The sequence below is a fragment of the Diadema setosum genome, chromosome 12, assembly GCF_964275005.1.
Source record: "Diadema setosum chromosome 12, eeDiaSeto1, whole genome shotgun sequence".
Taxonomy (NCBI): domain Eukaryota; kingdom Metazoa; phylum Echinodermata; class Echinoidea; order Diadematoida; family Diadematidae; genus Diadema; species Diadema setosum.
The window spans coordinates 13899011-13920662 of NC_092696.1; the positions used below are offsets into that span (position 1 = coordinate 13899011).

The 21652-nt window shown below is 36.6% G+C and overlaps 1 protein-coding gene across 1 annotated transcript; it reads right to left on the reverse strand.

Annotated features, from left to right (window-relative positions):
* Positions 1–244: 244 nt before the first annotated feature.
* On the reverse strand, positions 245–15702 carry LOC140235736 (lysoplasmalogenase TMEM86A-like). Its single transcript, XM_072315750.1, has 3 exons — positions 15673–15702; positions 13908–14045; positions 245–1775 (listed from the first exon to the last, which is right to left on the reverse strand). The coding sequence occupies exons 1-3, from the start codon at positions 15700–15702 to the stop codon at positions 1086–1088; spliced, it is 858 nt and encodes a 285-aa protein (XP_072171851.1). The 3' UTR covers positions 245–1085.
* Positions 15703–21652: the final 5950 nt, after the last annotated feature.

The window sequence follows — 21652 nt, forward strand, 5'->3', positions numbered from 1 at the left end:
GCATTATCATACCTCCACGGTACCAGCTCCTACGTTGTATTGTGGTGTAGCAACTTTCCTCTTGTGACTTTGTTCATAATATTTCAGTGAGGTTACCCTGAATGAGAGTTGTGATGAATACTAGTAAATGTTTGTTTTTGTTTTTGTTTTTGTTTTCTTTTTGAAATAACTATGACAGGGCTGCACACTAACCCATTTTTTCTACTGGTCAGACCTGTCTGTCGGACCAGTACAAGTATCCAGTCTTTCCATTTTTGACTGGTCCATTCCTGAAAAAAGTTACTGGTGCGACAGTGATTTTACTGATCAGGGACCATCAGACCAGTGCCAGTGTGGAGCCTTGACCATGATCTAACCCAATGTGCTCTAAGAAATTGAATCTATGGTTTCAATTTGTTTCTCTCAAAGGAAGTATTAACAGACCATAATATTTTACTCTTACTATTTTTGCTCAGCCCACACACAATAATCATCCATTTGTAAACTTGGCGGTCTGAAGCCTTTCAAAAGACTAGATTACATGGTTTAATGAATCGCTGAAACAAAGCACACTTGTATGTAAGTGTTATAGGGTTTAGTGTAAGTGTAAGTGTTATAGGGTCATAGCAGCCCAACATATTACCCTCATCTGTCATAACAGGACAAACACATCTTCTGCTAAGACAACACCATAAATATGATGAAGTAAGTTCATAGAAGTATGCAAACACAAACCTTAGATGCTTTCAGCGGTAGCGAGTCATGTGTGTCAATGCCTGAGTGCCAAAATGGGAGCTTTCAAATATAGCAATGAATCTACTTATAAATCTTTGAGAGTACAAATATACATTGTTGTATCAACCAGGGCATTCCTGAATGGAACATGTTAGCATGTGTGTGCTAACATCTCTTTGAGACAGAAGGTTTCCATAGAAACAAAGCAGGCACCTATTCTTAGGGCTATGAACGAGCATTGCTAATTTCATGCTAATAATTTTACTTTAGAGCTAGGTTAAGTATAGCACAGCATTGCAATGGAGGGAACAACACTTGAATGCAGCAGGAATGTGTTCCTTTTTGGATATCACTACACAGAAAATGTGTTACTACTTTTCTTTCTTGTCGCCACTGTGGCTGACCACGGACAGCGCGATGCCCATCTGCGCCGTGTAATACGTCGTCATGACGATGGACTGTGAGGACGGGATGGCGCTGCGGAACATGTTCGTCGCCAGGACGAAGTCCGAGATGCAGAAGAGGATGGCGCCGATGCAGGCCGCCAGCTTGGTCCAGGTCCAGAGGTTCTCGAAGAACTGGAGCCGAGCCAACGCCCGCCATGCCATGATGGCAATCAGACCAATGTAGAGGCCGCCGAGGAACGTCAGCTCGTACGCCGCAAAGCCCGGGTACATAAATCCATATGCATAGGCGCCTATCAAAAGAAAGGGTACGAAGAGATTACCCTTGATGGGTCTGGTACCGAAGGCACAGATGTACATGATGTGGGCCAGGGCGAAGAAGAGGAGTCCGTGGATGAAATACTGGTTGACATACACCAGGCAGCCATCGCCGATGCAGGAGAGAACCAGGCCGGTGAGGATCGCCAGGTGGTAGCGCGGGATGACGCTCAGGCCCCGCTTGTAGAGGAGGCGGATCTCGTTGATGACGAAGCCACAGAGGCAGAGAATGGGCAGGCACTTGATGGCCACTGCAAACCAGGACGGCTCAGGTCGCAGGATGAAGTAGAGGAGGGAGAACTTTATGAACGGAAGCAGCTTGGGCCCTACAGTTTTAGCCTGCAGTGAGGAGAGACGCAGAATGACAGTATTCCATACAAGCATGATAAAAAAACAAGAAATATATATACATATAATGAGAGAGAGACGGGGGGGGGGGGGGGGGGAATAGATTCCAAGTGTGAAATGGACAGAAAAAAAAAAATAGAATGATCAATAACAAGTAAAAGATGGAGAGACACACATTCCGATACAGAAGAATAGCAACGGAGAGGGAAAAAAAAAAGCACTGACAGTACGAGTGACAGTTTAAAGTGGGAGATGGGAGGCAGACATGTATTTGCATTATGAGAATGAACAAAACAAAAAGACTAAAAGAAAATAACATACTTTCATACATTATTTTTAGGATGCCATTTTTTTTTTTCTTGTGTCATCCACTTTGATTTAGATTTGCTTTGGTAGCTTTGGGTGCGTTTATCAACTCTTTTTCTCAGGCAGAAACAGGTTTTCCAAATGGCTTTCAAGGAATTTTTACGAGTTGATACGCAAAGCTGTTTTGATTATGGGGTTCGGAAAGCCTTTTTGAAAGCCGCAAATTTGTGCTTTCAGAAACAGGTTTCTGAAACAGGTTTCCAGAAACCTGTTTCTAGAAGCCCTTTGAAGCAAGATAAACGCAAAGCTGTTTTGAAACGGCTTTGTACTGCGGTTACAGTATATGACCCCTTCTCCTCTAAGTCAAATTGCGCAATGCAGCTGCGAAGTGACAAGGCCAGTTTTTGTGTTCGCGATGAGTTGATAAACGCAACTATTTTGGAAGCCGTTTCTAAAGGGCTTTGAAAACGGCTTTTGAAGGCCGTTTCAAACAGGGGAAAGATGATAAACGCAGCCCAAATAAACCAAGCAGTAAGGGGGTAAAACTACGATCACAGGACCAGACTTTGATGTCGGTAAACTACAATGTATGTACAGGAACAGACAGTACATGTACATGTGCTTTAGGCAACAGTCAGCTGCTGGCAGCTGCAGTTTGTGTTAATCATCTTTCTTTTCTTTTTCTTTTGAACTTAAAGGGTATGATCAGCCATGCTTATAAGTGAGGTACAGAGAGACTATCACATATCATACCACATTGGGCATAAGTGTACACAGTATAGTGTTTTGATTTTGTTCTGCATTGTACACAAGTGTACTCTGTACACATATATCATGTCATTAATGAGCAGCAAAACTAGGTAATGAGTCTGGAATCAGATATGGCCATTTTTACAATCAGTGGTGTAAAACACGGTTTTGGCACTAATTGGTGTATAACTTTCTTATACACTGACAGATATGCATTATTTTTTCTCATAAACTTACCACCCACAGTGTCTACCTTGGGTACCTTAATGAACTTTCCTCTCTTTTTCTTTCAGATGTGGCATGCACTTACATGCTTGAAATCCAGCACTTTTGGTGTATGCACTCTGACATGGTTTTTTTGTCAGACCTAGCATATTAAATTGTTTATTCCTTTTCATTATTTTTGTTGTTGTGGTGATAGACAGGTATCCAAACTTAAGAACTATTATGTTTACCAGGTTCTGCTTTGTCTTCTTTAAAGACTGAAATTGTCCAAACTTTATGTTTCGGAGGTGACATTTTCCGTTAACAATTAACCCCTCTTTTGAGTTAGCTCTTGCTCACAATTATAAAATTCAACTTTGCTAATTTCCATCAAAACAGAATAGTAATCAATCTGACTTAACTTTGATCCAAAGATTATTTGATTCAAATAGCTGATCATTTTTTGGTGAGTGTTTATAAATTTATGCAACTTTTCCGTTAACTTTTCTGTCACCTCCGAGACAACAGATTTATGTATTTGATTTTTTTATTCTTGACATCAGTTATACATTACATTTACAAAAATGTAACATATCCCCTCACATTATCTCTGAAGGAAGGTAGTAGAAATATAGCCTGTTGTTTTCATTTCGGAGCAATTTACAATTTTCCGTTAACACTTGTCACCTCCGAAACAATCGTCACCTCCGAAACAACAAGCGTATCATATTTGATAATTTCTCGAAGACAAAGCAATTTTGTTTAATTCTGTCCAATTGACAGGAATCTCTTTTGGATGAAAATAGTAATATGGCAACAGGAAGTGAGAATTTTCTAGAGATTAATAAAAGATCTAATAAAAACTAAGAATTACTGTTTCGGAGGTGACAAAACACTGTTAACAAGAGTTTTTGCTCATTTCTATTGAAGAGAAACCATATCATGTACACCAATGGTTTCATTTATTTTAGTAACATAAGTCTCAAAGTGGAGAAATCAACTAACACACTCTCACTCTTATTTTTATTACTATACTGCACGTTTTAGGGCAAATTTACATTTTTTTCACTTTTTTAACAAAGAGAATGCACAAAATACACCCATCTGTTGTAAATATAATATTGTAATCAAGATCAATTCTCCTGCTTTAATTAAGTAAACATATAGATGCTTTCATCTTAGAAGCTTGATTTCCAATTTAAGCAATTTAGTTGTGAAGATTTACCAATCACAGCTTTCCATGTAGGTTGCTTTTTCTTGTGTTTCGGAGGTGACATTGTTTGTTAACACCATATTGTTATGTGATAGTGAAAGGCAAGACTTCAGTTCCTTTTCACTATCTATTAACATTTTCAAATACATTTAATATCTACAAAATCATCACAATAGAAGTGACTTTTGTATACCTAGCTCACCAGAATTTCCTTGATACCAAAGTGATACATGTGGCAGTTCATGCATGCCCTAGTCTACAATCTTAAAAAAATCATAAAATAATCAAACTCCACAAAAAATCCACATACCTATAGCTGGTGTGCAACTTGTTCTTGAATTCTTAGTTGTTGTTTTTCCGTGTACAACGTGGTAATCATAAACAAAATTATGTGATTTTTTTTTTATATATGACAATAATTATTACATTTTCCAAGTTGAACCAACTGTTTATGACATTGTATTTTTTTAAGATTATTGAAGTTATCTGACAACTAAAGTGAACAGAGGAACAAGTCCCCAGGACTGGAAAGGGAAAGATCCAAAAACAAGATTTGTAGTTCTATCTCAATATAATTTTGATGACGTGTTTACCTTGTTTTGTTATTATGTTTTATCTTAGAATTTGGCTTTAAGTACTGGAATTTCAAGGAAAAGAAAATGGTTTCTTGAAGGACAAGTCCACCTTCATATATACATGTGGATTGAGTGAATGCAACAACATTAGTAGAACACATCATTGAAAGTTTGGGAAATTGGACAATCCATTCAAAAGTTATGTTTTTTTTTAAATATCTATGCAATCACTGCTGGATGAGATGACTACGACAATGTATGATGTCACATGCATACGATGATATAAAGAAAATATAAGTGAATTTCACAAAACTTTACTTTTTGAAAAAAGTGCACATTTGTTCAACTTGCTACTGGTGTATGTTAGGGCAATATTATTCACCCTGCCTTCCAAAAGAGAGAAGTCAAGTGTTCTTTTGTTATGCAAGAAAAGTGAAAATATGTTGAATTTTCTTGATACTTTCTCTATATCCTTGTACATGTGTGACACCACAAGCTGTAGAAGTCTTCTCATTCAGCTTTGACTGAGCAGAAACTTCAAAAATTCATAACTCTGGAACGGATTGCCTTATTTTCCTTAAACTCTCACTGATGTGTTTTACTAATATTGCTGTATTTACTCAACCCTCGTGCCTATTGAGGTGAACTTGTCCTTTTTTGGTCCCTTATAGGGTTATTTGAGACCAGTTTGTGTCCGGGACCTTCTGTGAAGTTGATGGGTAAAATTACTGAACTAAAAAAAAAAATTCCCCATAAGTTCACACAAAAGCATTATGCTGCTCTCTTCAGCTGGGAAACACAAACTGTTGTCTTAACCAAACTGTAAAAACTTGCTAAAGATTAGTATGAATTACAATCCAAAACAAAATATGAGCTGGTATCCACTATCATGAAAGAGAATAACTAAACAAAATAACAAGTAAGAACTGAAAGAAAGAGCTTATATTTGAAAATTAAAGCCATGAGGAAAGACATGAATGTTCACAATTGTATTAGTTAACACCTGAGAAGTTGGGTTGTCTCTGTGTTGTGTCACCTCCAAAACAATAAAATGATTTTTTCTTATCTTATACTTTTTACTCTCAAAAGTGACTAATATATATGATTTGCTGGTAATTTTCAAGCAATTCAGAAAGATACATAAAATATATTTTAGTAATGTCAACAGTTTAAATGAATCTGGTATCTTAAGAAAATTTATCTCAGATGAACCAAACACCTTTCACCAGTATTATAACATTTGTATGGTGGCTATCAAGAATGATGAAGAATTCATGAACATCCTTGAATTAATCTATTTATAATACTATGTGCAAACAAAAACATAATACAAGTCAAATAAGAATTTTTGCTTTTGGCATTCATGACCTATGTCCCCACCAAAAAATTACAATGGTACCCTCCGCAACGATAACTTTAAAGATAGTGAATCAATCTAAAATACAATTTGAGGGATTGAAACTATAACTCATTGCCCACACCTTACAGAAAACCCCATTCAATTTGCTTCAGAGGTCAAAGACAAATGAGGATTTTTGTAGAGCATGTCAGGAATCCCTTCCCTCCAAGTTCTGTATATTGTGTTTACACATTAATATGCAATTCCAAGAGCATCCAAGTGCTAAACTTGGAAGAATCAGACTCCTGACATCCTTTATAACAATCCACATTTCTTTGAGACCACTTAACCAAATTGACTGGGGCTTTCTGCAAAATAGAGCTAAGATGTTATAATTTAAGACCCCAAAGTAGATTTTAGCTGATTTAATCATATTGGGTGCTATCAATGCAAAAGTCTAATTGTAATTTTTTTTTTCCTTTGGGGGGGGGGGGGGGGGGGGAACATACTATATGAATACTTGAACACAATGTTAACATTGAATGTCACCTCCGAAACAAAGTTATTCTTCCCTGGTGTTGTGGAATAAAATGTTCTGAGAGCAAAGAAACATTACTAAAATGATCTTACACACTCATTTCAATTTAAGGTAGAAAATGGAATGCCATGTTTCTTCAGATTACAATATCTAGCTTTAAATATGTCCGTCATATTTTTACTGTAAATGATTCAACACAATGTTAACATTGAATGTCACCTCCGAAACGAAGTGATTCTTCCCTGGTGTTGTGGAATAAAATGTTCTGAGAGCAAAGAAACATTACTAAAATGATCTCACACACTCATCTCAATTTAAGGTAGAAAATGGAATGCCACGTTTCTTCAGATTACAATATTTAGCTTACAACCTTCGTCCAAATGGAAGGCAAACTACCGGTGCCCATGCTAATTAATGAAGTGTAAAGAAACACTTGTTCTGTGTGGTTTATCTGCTTGAAACAGGAGTTAATTTCTTGTTCTCGAGTTATAATTATTAAAAACATTGATAAAAAGAAGAAGTTTTGTGTTTTTGTCACTTATTCTCAAAAAAACTGAGTGTTAATATTAATGTCACCTCCGAAACATTCTCTTATGTTAACTGTCACCTCCGAAACATCCATGTGTGAAAAATCCAAGATTTAAAGAAATGATTGGAATTTCATTTAACCTACATAGGAAGGTAGCCCTTCTTGAAGACTTGTTATAGTATAGAGTTTGACCTGGCTTGCCCTCCATTAAATAGTTAAAATCTTAAAAATTGCATGTCAATTGGTATTTTTACCAAAAATTTATAAATCTCATGTATTTTTTTTTTAATTCACTTTATATTCAACCCCCAAATAGTTTTGATTCACAAACTATATATTGTTTTTGACCATATAAACTTTGCATGGTGAAGTTTGACTACAGAGTTTTGTCATTATGGTGCAATTCATGAAAACAAAATTTTGCTTAAATTTACTCCAGGTGCCAGAGTTTTCCTTAAATTACACCAATAACTCTTCAGCTTTAAGGTCTGAAATGTTATTTTTTCAAAAATTTGAATACTTTCCAACAGGAATCAAACAGAATAATGAAAAAATATTTTGTTTGAAATTTTGACCCTCTGAGTACAAAAGTTACACCACTGATCGTAAAAAAGGCCATATGTTGAATCACTAGTTTAAATATTCTTCATTATTGTAAAACCTCACAATATTGCAAAATATCATCTATATGGGCAGTGGTCCTTAAAAAGAAGAGTATGCTTTATAGACATATCACACAACAATTTAATGATGGCTTTCATGTGAACCAAGGGCAATTACAAGAGGTTGATGGACATGGACCCCCCCCCCAAAAAAAAAAAAGAAGAAGAAAAGTTGGTAAATGTACTGTACATAATTCTATATTTTATAACAAAATGGTTAAATATTCATTTGTGTGTGTGGGGGGGGGGAGGTTCTACAAAGTCTACAGGTACATTTTTGTGAAGTCATTGTTAAATCTGTTATCAGATATTTACTTAACTAAAATATATCACCATATTAGTAACAATTTATGAGAACTATTTACCCCTCAATGTTGTAATGTATTGTGATGTTTCTGGGGCTTTTCATGCAAAGACTATTAGAGACGACAGTCCCCTTACACTTACAGGACTAAACTACCCAACATTTCTGCATGATTGATAAAATATGTACATGTTATATAATTTTCAAAGGTCTAATGATTGTTTTTCACTGTAAAAATGCAAAGCAGAACCTGTATAATATACTGCAAGTTGTAATGAAACAAAATTGGCTACAATCTACTTTTATGGTTAAAATGGAACCTGAGTAAACATAATGGCCCGAATTCATGAAGGTGGTACAAATGAAACCATGGTTTAAACCATGGACAAAAACCATGGAGCGCCAAGTGTGGCATGGAATATATGGAATATTTTGTTACGAAATTGGTCATTTCGTCGATGAAATGATTATTTTGTAACGAAATGACATCATTTTGTTACTAAATGAACATTTCGTCCACGAAATGACAATTTCGTAAACGAAACAGTCATTTTATCAACAAAATGACTGATTTCGTAACGAAATATTCCATGCGACACTTGGCGCTCCATGGTTTTTGTCCATGGTTTAAACCATGGTTTCATTTGTACCATCTTCGTGAATTCGGGCCAATGTGAGTATACCCATTATTTTCTGATACAGAATATGATATGCAAAAGTGTGAAGTCCTCATAAGATCTCTTTACATCCCATGAGCCAGTGTCAACCTTCCTATCATGAATATAGAAAAGGGTAGAAAATTTCCCCACACAGCCTCAGATGAGGAAGTTTTAACTTAATAATTCATTGCTATATCAAGCCATTCCTAAGTAATTATGAAATGTGAATAATCAATGCATAAAAATTTGCAGAGGTGGCAGAAAGTTCATTTCTACCTCTGTGGTTTTGATACAGTATTTTAGGTACTGTTATACGTGTGTGCACTGATGAAATTTACAAAGTCATGTACAGTATGAACATCTGTAGTAAAAAAAAAAATAAATAAAAAAAGGACAATTTATGTCAATATAATTTCCGCTCAAAAAACTAGTATTGTGTAGTTTTGTGTTTTCTCAATGGCAAAAAAAAAGAAAAAAAAAGAAGCTGATTAAGTCAGAACCTCATGTCATGCTTGTCACAATTAGAATTGAACAAAAATTCCCACACATGGTTTTACGGTTGGGTACCCGGTATCGTAGGTTTATTGTTATGGTTGCAACTGTGTGTCACTCCGTCTCCTGTTCAATGACGACAGTAGTCACACCCGCCTGGATAGCTATTGTGTAGATAAAACTATTGTACATGAAAGATATATTGTGTTTACACGCTATACCTACCTCAAAAGGGCTACATTGTAAAAGGTTTTGCAATCTCATACAACACAAGGCAGGAATTTTTCATATTCTACAGGTGTATGCACACCAACATGGACAAAAACTGAGCTTTGTTAAACCTTTCTAATGTTTCCAAGCACTTATAACGCTCACTAAAATTGCAAAACGTTTATCAGCATTTAGTCACCCTTTCAAACTTGACCTACACGTAGCCCTTACACTATTAATACTAGTTATTGGCAAATAATAATAAATAAATGAAATAATTAAGTCATACTTTTCTCATCCTCTGATAATACCACTGACCAGTCGCTCACAGATTAACAGATCTGAGGCATACATTTGTATCTCAAACAAGACAAATATCCCTAGTAGAAAAACGCATGCTCATTTTCAAGAAATTTTCATAGAAAAGCAATGTACATGTGCTCCAGTTGGATAGATACTCTGATCAAAGATACACTGATTATAATTACATGTACATGTATAGATTGTGAAAACTTGATCTTTTGGTTGAGGCCTAATTTTAGATATCGAGAACATTTTTTGGTGAGATACTGAGAAACCTCTTATGAAATGTGAAAGAATTTGTATTTTCCAAGAGGAATTCAACGTTTTGATGAAGATTAGTTTAGAAATAGCTGATATATATCCAAAACAGAGTGATCCTACTAAAAGGCGGGTCCCACCTTTCATTACAATCACTTTGTTTTGTTTTTGGATGTCTCGGCCATTCCGAAGCCGGTTTTCATTAAATAATTGATTTGAATTCCTCTTATAGAATGACATGCTCTGTACTACTTCATAGAAGTGGTTTCTTGGTAGATCTCGCAAAAAAAGTGAAAAGCCCAATCCTCATCGTCACCAGTACTATACCATCCCTTTAACTCTTTATGTGCCATGGTGGAAACCCCCTGTGTGCCACGTTATTCTGAGACACGAAGGTACAGCTGTAGTCATGCTTTGAGAAAGAATTATGTTTTTCCCATCTCTATAACTTCTACAAATTTCTGTTAAGCTGGACATAATAGTGAGCAAGGTTGAAGAGGAATGCCAAGATTTGCTTTGGTATAAATATTGTATGACAAATCTATTTCTTTTAATTTTCTTAATGACCAGTTGCTATACTACTGAAAAGACATGACTTTTGCACATGAAACCATGACAGAAACTTAGAATTTACATGTAAATTTAGTTGGAAACACCGTTTGCTAGTCAATTACCACATAGAATGCAAGCTGTATGTGATAGGAACAAAAGCGCAAGAAAAGCTTTGAATGTACCGCGGGACTAGGCGATTTATCGATCGGTTTAAGCGGATTAGTGCGTTTGAGCAGAATATGCGAAGTTGGCACGCCGTCGACTGAGTAGGACGTGCGAACGTGGCACATAAAGAGTTAAACTTCTAGTGAGGCCCTCTTCATTTGCACCTCCAGGGGATGGCAGGTGTAGCTTAAAAAAAGGCCTAGAAAAAAATAAGTGAGCACAAAATTTTGCTGAACTAAAAACAAATTATGACTCACACCTAGCAAAGGGACAAAAAAAAAGAAAGAAAAAAGCAGGTGCTTTGAAGAAATGAGATAACGTCGGCATCCTTGATTTTCACTCCAGGAGAGCTCAATGGTGGAGGTTTCCAGAAATAGCATTTCATCGACCGAGGATTGAAGACTATATAAATAGAAAGACAAGCTCTGGTGTACACTTTTGCCAAGTATGGGGCAAGGATTTAAAAAAAAAAAAAAAAATCTTGTCATGTAAGACCAAGAATAGTTATGAAATAGTTATAGGTACACATGTAGATTTAGGTCCAAAAACCTTTCTGAGTGTGACATCATTACCAATTGTCATTTCTTGAAGACTGGACACAGGTCTGTTGTCATTATCCTCAATTATCAATTAGATACAAATTTATGACAGTGATGAACATCTACAGTACTGTATAAACTATGCAATATATATATAGGACCCTATAGTACATTTGTAGACAGTCTAGAAGAATGAAAGAATGAATGAATGAATGAATGAATGAATGCATGTAGATCTAGGGTTCTGGATGTTGTGAAGTAGAACTATGCCCATCACTTTAGTGGCAGAGCATATACCATTACATATAGGGTATAGGGTCTACATCTATTATAAATGATGACAATGATATCAATTTAATATCATCATAATCATGGCAATAATACACTTTTATTACCTAGAGACTAATAAAGATAGCAATGATAATAATGAAACAAATAATACCATCGCATGGCACCGGCATCGCGGCATTTAGAGTCTAATACATCATCAATAGGGCCTGTAGCCTACTAGTATAGTACAACTTTAAAGGGTGTGTACAGTTCTGGTCGAGGTGAGGATTTAGCTTTTAACGTTTTGCGAGAAATTCAGAAACCACTCTATGAAATGTCAAAGAGCATACAATCCTAATAAAGTTGTGGCATGTCGCCTTTTATTATTAGCACTTTTTGGGATATCTCAGCCATTTGAAAACCAATTTTCATCAAATCAACGTTGAATCCTTCTCAAAATTATATGCTCTTTCATATTTCACGAGGCTTTTCATTATCTCACTTAGGAATGTTCAAAACATGAATCCCAACCTCAACCAGTACTCTACAGTCTCTTTAAGGGATGGTACAGACTACAGTATTGGTGGCGATGAGAATTGGGCTTTTAAGTTTTTGCAAGATGCCAAGAAAACACTAATGAAAAAGTATACAGTAGGCCCTATACCAAAATTCAAATTCAAAGTTTATTTGATGAAAATCGGGTTTTGAATGACTGAAACATCCAAAAACAAAGTAAAACAAAGCGATCATAATAAAATGTGGGTCCCACACTTTATTTGAATTGCTCCGTTTTGGATATCTCAGCCATTTCAAAACCAATTTTCATCAAATAAACGATGAATTCGTCATGGAATTACATGCTCTTTCATAATTCATAAGAGGTTTCTCATTATCTCACCAAAAAATTTTAGAAACCTGAAATAAGGTCTCAACCAAAACTATACAATCCCTTTAATGTGAACACATGAGTATAGACTTGTCAATAAGATGGTGATTTGATTTTTTTTTTTTTTTAAACCCATGATTTATCAATTGATACATTGTGAGCAACATCCAAAGGTGTTCGGAAGCATGTGAGTTATCATGTAGCATTCCACTGTACTCGAAGGCCCATTCATGGTTATTCAATGGTGGTTGCCCCTCAATGGTTATCTGAATTTGCACATGATAAGAAATTGGTAATTCTTTTTGATCTTACCACATCTATTCTCGATAAGGCCATGTTTGATTACTTTTAGCGTTGTACTGTATAGGTGACTGATGAGTTTTCCGAGATAAAGAGCTGGCACCACGGTTCTCCAGCCGGTGAAGAAGCTTGAACTAAGAAGTTGAAGTCAGTTTCGGGATTGGAAAATGGCCAGCGATTGTGTGCTACAGGCGCAGGGAGCAAGAGACCATGCACCCGGTTCTGAAGTCAACTGACGACGGGTTGACCGATGCGACACGACACCTTTGCTTTATAGCCACAATTCACAATAAACGTCCGCAAAGCTAGAAGGAAAATTATAAATTGATCGAACAAGATAATGTAAATTTTACGTTTTCAAAGCGCAAACACTGCAATGAGATGATGAGTGAAAGGATGGCTGTCACAATTTTGCTGAAACAGAGTGGTGCACTTTGATCAATGTTGATGAGTGGTTCCCTGTACTGTTTTTTTCACAGAGTGCAGCCGGGCCCGGGCCAGCCGAGATCAGAATATTGTACGCTTGTCAAAATGATCACGAGTCCTAGGTTTTTAATCTTCTAATCGGTCACTGTTTCTTGCTTGTCCCTATGTCTAGAATAGCATGACAGTGCAGTGCCACGAGCTAACAATGTTTCTTTCCTCGCTAAGTTTCGTTCATCTACATTCACTTACTGTGTCACGTCACTATCTTGAAGCGGTGTCGCAGCTAGCTGCATACACGATGTTCTGTGTTTACGTTTTACCTCCTAATCAATCAATGACGTAAGTCGTTCCACGTGATGTCCTTTGTTAGCATCTAGTCTACTTCGATGCTTTATCTCCCTATCGATTATACAGAGTAGATACAGTCTATCATGAAATTAATATATTTTGTCACATAAGTACCAAACACCTATTTTGTATCCAATATCAACTGTACTGCATGGGATTTTTTTTTTCTTAAAAAAACCCTCTTTATTTTGTTAGTAGACTGTTTTATTCCTTCTACTAAGACTATCACACAGAAGTTGGGAATTTTTTTTTTTTGTACATAATATGTGGTACAGACCACAGAACTCTCACTGACCTCCGTGCAGCTGTCGGTGGGCCGGGCGCTTGCGGCCGGGCTGAGCTGCTCCTCTGATTCTGCTGCAAACGTTTTCATACTAGACAGCGCGCCCTCACATGGGTTGCGAATGTTGACGGCCGCGGTCGGCAAAAAGGCCTGGATGCCGACCAAAGAGATTTTAAAACCAAGCATAAAAAAGAAGAAGAAAGAAATGAGGGCTGAAAAGGTTCTTCTTTTTTTTTTTTGAATGGGAAACATTAGTGTTGCTTTTTCTCGTCCATTAAACATGTGCAGTAATACAATATCGAGAAAACAGCATGTTTAAAAATTTTCATGAAAAATGCAGTAAATCATCGACTATTACAAACAAACCAGGGCCGACGGAGCGTTTCAAAAAAAAAAAAAAAAAAAAAAAAAAGGGGGGGGGGGGCACTCCTTTCCCCCACTTCCGGTTTTGATGAGCTAACAAGTAAAAAAAAAAAAAAAAAAAAAGCCTCAGCTCATCTCTTCCCTTCCACTTCCGGGTTTCTTCAGCTGACAAGCGAAAAAACAAAATCAAAAACAAAATAAAAAAAGAGTCTTCAGCTGAAAAATATAACTTGCCGCGTTCACACTTCAAGATCTATCTATTTCTTTTGCCACTTACGTACTTCCGAGTTAAAAAGTGGGGGGGGGGGGCAAAGTGATGACACCTTATGTATTCCTTTGTATATGGTGCACAAAAAGTGAGGGGGAGGGGGGGCGAGCCCCTCACGGCCACCCGGTTCCGCCGGCCATGCAAACTAACGCATAAACAAACAAACGAGCATACAGACAATAAGATTATATTTTAAAAAAATACTGGTAAAGTACTCACCCTCTTCGTTCAGGTTAACTAAAGATATATTTATAGAACTTTCCTACTTTTTACCACATACACCTGAAATAGACTTTGAGGGTCATGAAAAAAAAATGGGGAATATTTCCAAACTATACTGCTCCTTTATAAATCATTTTCTTAATATCACCTAATGTGCGGAAAAGAAGATGAAGATTGTCGAACAAAGTGTGCATGCACATGATATTGATAAGAATTATAGGCCTACTTTATACAAACGTTAATCGATACTCTGCCTTGTCAACGCCCTCAATTTTGGAATAACTGGACACATCAATCGATTCTCTGGCAAACTTTTGCTGGGGGGGGGGGGGGCATTGGAGGACTGGACTATCCGGTATTAGGTATTATGATAGCGGTAGTTATGTGAAAGAAAATGAAAGGTATACATTGTACTATAGTCTTTATGCCTATCCAATTACAGGTTGCGTATGAAATAATAAACTCAGAAAATGGCCGTTTAGTATTAAAAACCAACAATCAGATTATGATAAATGGTTGGAAAAGTATTTTATTTCGAGTCATTTTGTATCACAGATTGTGTGGTAGATTGTGTTCACGCTTATAGGATGAACAAGAGGCATGTTTGCAAGAGTGCAAAGATAGACTTACACCAACGTATAAAAGTGAGAGAAGGAGCTCGGAGGTATTAGGATAAACATGAAATGAATTGCGTAATGTAACTACTGTTATAAAAGGCTATTAGGGCCTGTACTCGTGTTTTGTTTTGTTTTTTCTTTTGTAGGGCCTAACAACCTGACTCACCCGTACATTCTAGTGACAGGAGAGCCCATCAACTTGGAAGAACAACATACAACAAAGGCAGTGGCGTATCTAGGGAAAACGGCGCCCGGGGCAAGCACGAAAATTGCGCCCCTAATTTCTGAAAAAGTGTTCAACCCCAACCCCATGCCGGTAGGGACTCAAAGTCCACATGATGCTTTTTCAAGCACTTAAAAGGGATCTTTTGAGGGTGATTTAAATTTAATGTAATGAATTTTGATAGATTTTGGCGAGCGAGCGCAGCGAGCGAGTCGAAAATTTTTGTATTTCAGCTTACAAAACATGGAATTCTTGTCATTTTTTGCTTACCAAATCTTACAATTCTAATCAAGATATAGTGACGGCCTTATAGATAACGATTTATACCAAAAAAAAAAACAAAAAAACAAAACAAACAAAATACTCTAAATTAGTACGCGCGGGTGAGGTGAAATTTGTATATGTCCTCGTCATCGTCACGTATTGTTCTTATCTTTTTTATATAAATTTTGGCGAGCGAGCGCAGCGAGCGAGCCGAAAATTTTTCTATTTCAGCTTACAAAACATGGAATTCTTGTCATTTTTTGCTTATTAAATCTCACAATTATAGTGACGACCTTATAGATAACGATTTATACTAACAAACTGAGGACTTGAAAAAATACTCTAAATTAGTACGGGCGAATGAGCCGAAATTTGTTTATTTCTGCGTCATCATTACGGTTTTTTTTTCTTATCTTTTTTGATTTTTTTTGGCGCCCCCCCCCTCCCCCGTATGTTCGACACCGTTGGCGTCCTCGTTTGATCCAATCGGCGATCGCTTCAGAACGAATGAAACTGCAGTCGCTGCTCCGTGTAACATTTTTCCTGCTAAATATAAAATGACATGAGTGAACACAATAGACATTATCATTTTGTCCGCGTCATCGTCACGTTTTGTTCTTATCTTCTTCTCTTTTTTTTATACAAATTTTGGTGAGCGAGCGCAGCGAGAGAGCCGAAAAATTTTGTATTTCAGCTTACAAATCATGAAACTCTTGTCATTTTTTGCTTATTAAATCTTACAATTCTAATCAAGATATAGTGATGGCCTTATAGATAACGATTTATACCAACAAACTGAGGACTTGAAAAAATACTCTAAATTAGCACGAGCAAGTGAGCCGAAATTTGTATATTTCCGCGTCATCATTACGTTTTGTTATTATCTTGTTTGATTCGGGGTTTTTTGCGCCCCCCCCCCCCACCCTATGTTCGAAACCGTTGGCGCCTTCTTTTGATCCAATTGGCGATCGCTTCAGAACGAAAGAAATTGCAGCCGCTGCTCCGTGAAACATTTTGCCTGCTATAAAATGACATGTGTGAACACAATAGACACTGTCATTTTGTATTCATCACGTTTTGTTCTTACCTTCTTTTTTATATAAATTTTGGCGATCGAGCGCAGCGAGCGAGCCGAAAATTTTTGTATTTCAGCTCACAGAACATGGAATTTTTGTGTGAACACAATAAACATTGTCATTTTGTCCGCGTCACCATCATGTTTTGTTTTTATCTTGTTTGATTTGGTTTTCTGCCCCCCCCCCCCAACCATTCTCCCTCCCCCCTTCCGGGCGAGGTTTTTTTTCTTCTTCTTCTTCTTCTTCTTCTTCTTCTTCTTTCCTTTTTTTTTTCTTCTTCCTCGTTTTTTTTTTCTTTTTTTTTCCTTCTTCTTCTTCGTTTTTTTTTTTTTCGTTTTTTTGCGCCCCCAAGGAGTGGCGCCCGGGGCACGTGCCCCCCTTGCCCCCCCCCCTAGATACGCCACTGAACAAAGGCTGTACTCAGGTTCCCGAACTAACAAAAAAGAAATCACGTTCATTATCATTTTGTATAATGGCATGAAGAGCTTTATTGCAAACTCTGAGAGCCATTTTCAACTTTTAACTTCGTTGGTGTTCGGTCCAAGATTATTATCAGATGGAGCAAAATGAAATCTTTTCCAGTTTTATATATCTCATAAGATGTTCTTGAAGTCGTGATTAAAAATCGCTCGTATTTTTTTTTCATCATCTTCTTTGCTTTTAGTATAGCTTTAGTCGCAAAAGTAAAATGTCTCAACTTATAACAAGCATCCTTATGGAGATGCTCGTCATAACTATGACCAAGCATGTACCGTATGAAGTCATCCTTTGAAAAATCTTTGAGTCATCGACGAATCCGATCAATTCAGTCTCAAACACCAATGTGACATCATGGTTTGCTAATTAGACTGGTATATTGTCTTTTTATTTCATTATGAATTTAATTCAATTTTTACTTGTCATTGTTAAGAATTTATGGTTATGGCGGCAGAGTGAAAAAAAAAAAAGTTTTTACTTCCAACTTACCCCTTTGTAAAATTTACAAAAAAGGCCGTAATGTATAGTTGTCTAATTTTCATCGCAACTTTGATACTTAATTGCAGAATCGATACTGATTTTTATTCTTGCAAAATATCAAAACGAAAAAGTTCTTCTGTTTTAGGATGATTTTTCTTTTCTTGAGCGGAGCTATACTGAATTAAACCCGATTTAAAAGGCAGTTGGTTTAGTTGGGACTTCAGGTTTTCCCTTGCAACGTATAGTGTTGAGATAATGAGAAGCCTCTTAAGAGCGTGTTGGTTTTGAAATGATACACTGTATATCCAAAATCGAAGAGGCCCTAAGAAGAGGTGGGACCCATTTTTTTTTTTTTTTTTAATAGGACCACTGACTTTCTTTGTTTTATATTTTACTTTTGGATAGGCCTATAGGGCCTACTGGTCTCAGCCATTAATTTCAAAACCGATTTTTTTTTTTTTCAAATAAACTTTAAATTCCTCTTATTTACTCTTTGACATTTCATAAATGGCTTCTAATCTCAAATCACATATAATAATCTATACATTTTTATCTCGTAAAAAGTTAAAATCTGAATCCAACATCTCAACCGAAAATATACATCCCCTTAATAAACATTCTCCACGCAGATCAAATGTCGATTTAATGATAGCAAGAAGACGATATAGCTGAGGCTAAATTTTCCCTCTACCTTGTAATATATCATAACAGGTGATCGTACAACGTTGTCATATACTAAGTATACTACGAAGAATGACTTACACGGAATAGGGCTGTCGCGCATGCTCAATAGAGTGTATACCAAATTGTGATGTCATAGCCATTCGTTGCCATGGAAACTGGTATCAAACAACCTCACCTGAAACTGCATAATAACCCGAGTACGACAAGTGCATATCACACCCGCTATTAAAGGGAAGGTAAACCCAAAGAGCAATGTGGATTGAGTGAAAGCAGCAACATTAGTAGAACACATCAGTGAAAGTTTGAGAAAAATCGGACAATCGATGCAAAAGTTATGAATTTTTAAAGTTTTGGTGTTGGAACCGCTGGATGAGGAGACTACTAGAGGATATGACGTATGAGTGGACAACAATACAAAGAAAATATAAAGGATATTCAACAAAAATTCACTTTTCTAGAATTATGAAAGAGCAGTGGACCAACCGCTTTCAGAAAGCAGGGGGAATAATTGCTACCCTTAACATATGTCAATATCAAGTTGATAGAATTTGTAATTTTCATGAAAAATGGATTTTTGTAGTATTTTCTTTATATTTTCTTGATATTGTAGTCCACTCATACGTCATAACCTCTAGTAGTCTCCTCATCCAGCGGTTCCAACACCAAAACTTTAAAAATTCATAACTTTTGCATCGATTGTCCGATTTTCTTCAAACTTTCACTGATGTGTTCTACTAATGTTGCTGCTTTCACTCAATCCACATTGTTCTTGGGGTTTATCTTCCCTTTAACAACCCTGTTACATCCTTATAACTCTTTACCAGACACGGGTAATCATCACGTGTTGGAAGCATTATTATTTACGGTTGAAATGAACATTATTCTGTGGATGTCACTGTTTTGTCCAGCGAATTAAAAAGATATTAATCACTCAAACAAACAAACTAAACAAACAAACAAACAAACTTGAAAGTCAATTTGTGCGTTATGACATTCAGTGTAATTGCACGATTATGGCAGCAACGATGTAATGATAATTTGACAATATTTATAAAATTTCATTTCATTTCATTTCGTTTATTTCCATCATTCCACAAGGATAAAAAACAAACAAACACATGACATAAAAAACAAAACAACGTTAACACAAGGTATTGTTACATTCATATGCTATACAAATCAGCACAAAGTACACAACTGTAATGTTGAAAAATGGAATGCACATAAGAAAGCCTTTAAATGGCGTGTAAGACTGTGCATACCTAATAATGTATAGAAACAGATTTGAATTGAGAAAACAAACAAGCAAAAACATACAGAAACAAACAAACAAACAAATTAACATGGTCAAAATACATAAGGATATCACCCAAAATCTAAAACCGATACTTTCACATAGAACTTCAGTATAAACTCAGAAGAATCTTTTTATACTGTTTTTTAAAAATATTATTAAATTGTACTTTAAAAAACATGGTTCACGTTCAAATCATTCCACAATACAGGTCCAGTATACCGTAATGAATATTTGGACCTATCATTTGAGAAAGACCATCGGTGAATCTGGTAACAAGATCTAGTATATAATGAGTGTGAACATCAGCATTAATCATGAACATATTCATAAAATACGGAGGGAGAGATTGTGAATGATAACGTTGCATCAACGAGGCAATTTGCATCTTATTTATATCTATTAACTTCAGAGTTTTCAATGATTTGAATAATTCAGATGTAGGCGCTTGATAATTATGTAGAGCCAGTGCAAATACGTATAGACTTCTTTTGTAAAACTATCAACTTTTGCAAGTGGGAAGAATATGTATTCCCCCAGATAGAATTACAATATGTCAAATGTGATAAAACATGAGAATTATAAGATGAATAATATAGACTTTGGCAATTCATATTTCAACCGGTTTAAAATTCCAACAAAACGAGACACTTTTTGGCAAACAGAATGTTCCTTCCAACTTAAAGTGCTAGTCAATGTGACACCAAGAAAATTTACAGAATCATAAAACATTAAAGAATCTGAATCTATTTTGACAGACAGATTGCCAATTTCCTGTTGCACACCTTTCCTTTTAAAACGGATACACTGTGTCTTGCTGATATTCAAAAATAATTCATTTGTTTTAAACCATGAAGATATCTGAGCCAAACTTCTATTCAAATTACAAATCAACACATTGATATCTTTATGAGATGCAAGGAAATGGAAATGGAAATTAATGGACCTTAATCCGGAAAAGGATAATAAAGTAGGCCTACATATTTTTGATTAAGGATCTTGAGAGAGAGAAAGCAAAAATGACCGCATTTCATGACTTTCAGAACAAATCAATACATTGGTTGATTATTATGTTGTTGTTATCCTTCTGAGATCTATACGCCTTAATAGTGTATTATAGGCGGTATAGGTCATAAATAAAAGAAACTGACTCCTTTTACCCCGCGCCTTTCGATTTCGTATTCCTAATGTACTGTATGGTGCAAAAAAAAAAAAAAAAAATGTGTGTGTGTGTGGGGGGGGGGGGGGGGCGATCGAGCCCATGCTTTAGTAGTTTCGATTCTTAAGGCTGCTGGTAACTTTTGGAATCGTGTCTCATGTGATTAAAATGATTCCCCCCCCCCCCCCCACAAACTCTCTGTACATTCCACATGAGCCTGAGCCATTCACCACACCGAACGATGGTGATTTTACGTTTACCTGTTTTATCAAGTGAAAACTTGGATTTGTCATGATTGAACCAGGGAGATGAGGGTCTTCTGTCTCACCTCCCCCCCCCCCCCCGGCCCCCCTGATCATGATTCAACCCCGGTCAGTCAGGGATCGGGAGTGAGCCGGACGCGAGCTAGCCTTTAAACAAGGCGACTCGCTCTGCGTGCCTCCGTATAGCGCGTTTACCCCACAAACCTGTTGGCCGGCGAGTGGCCACTCGCCAGGTTTGTGGGGTAAACGCGCTATACGGGGGCACGCAGAGCGAGTCGCCTTGTTTAAAGGCTAGGACCCCACCGTTCCTCGCATGGACTAAGACTAGCGGAGTGGAGTGGAGTGGAGATCGAAGTGGAGAATATTT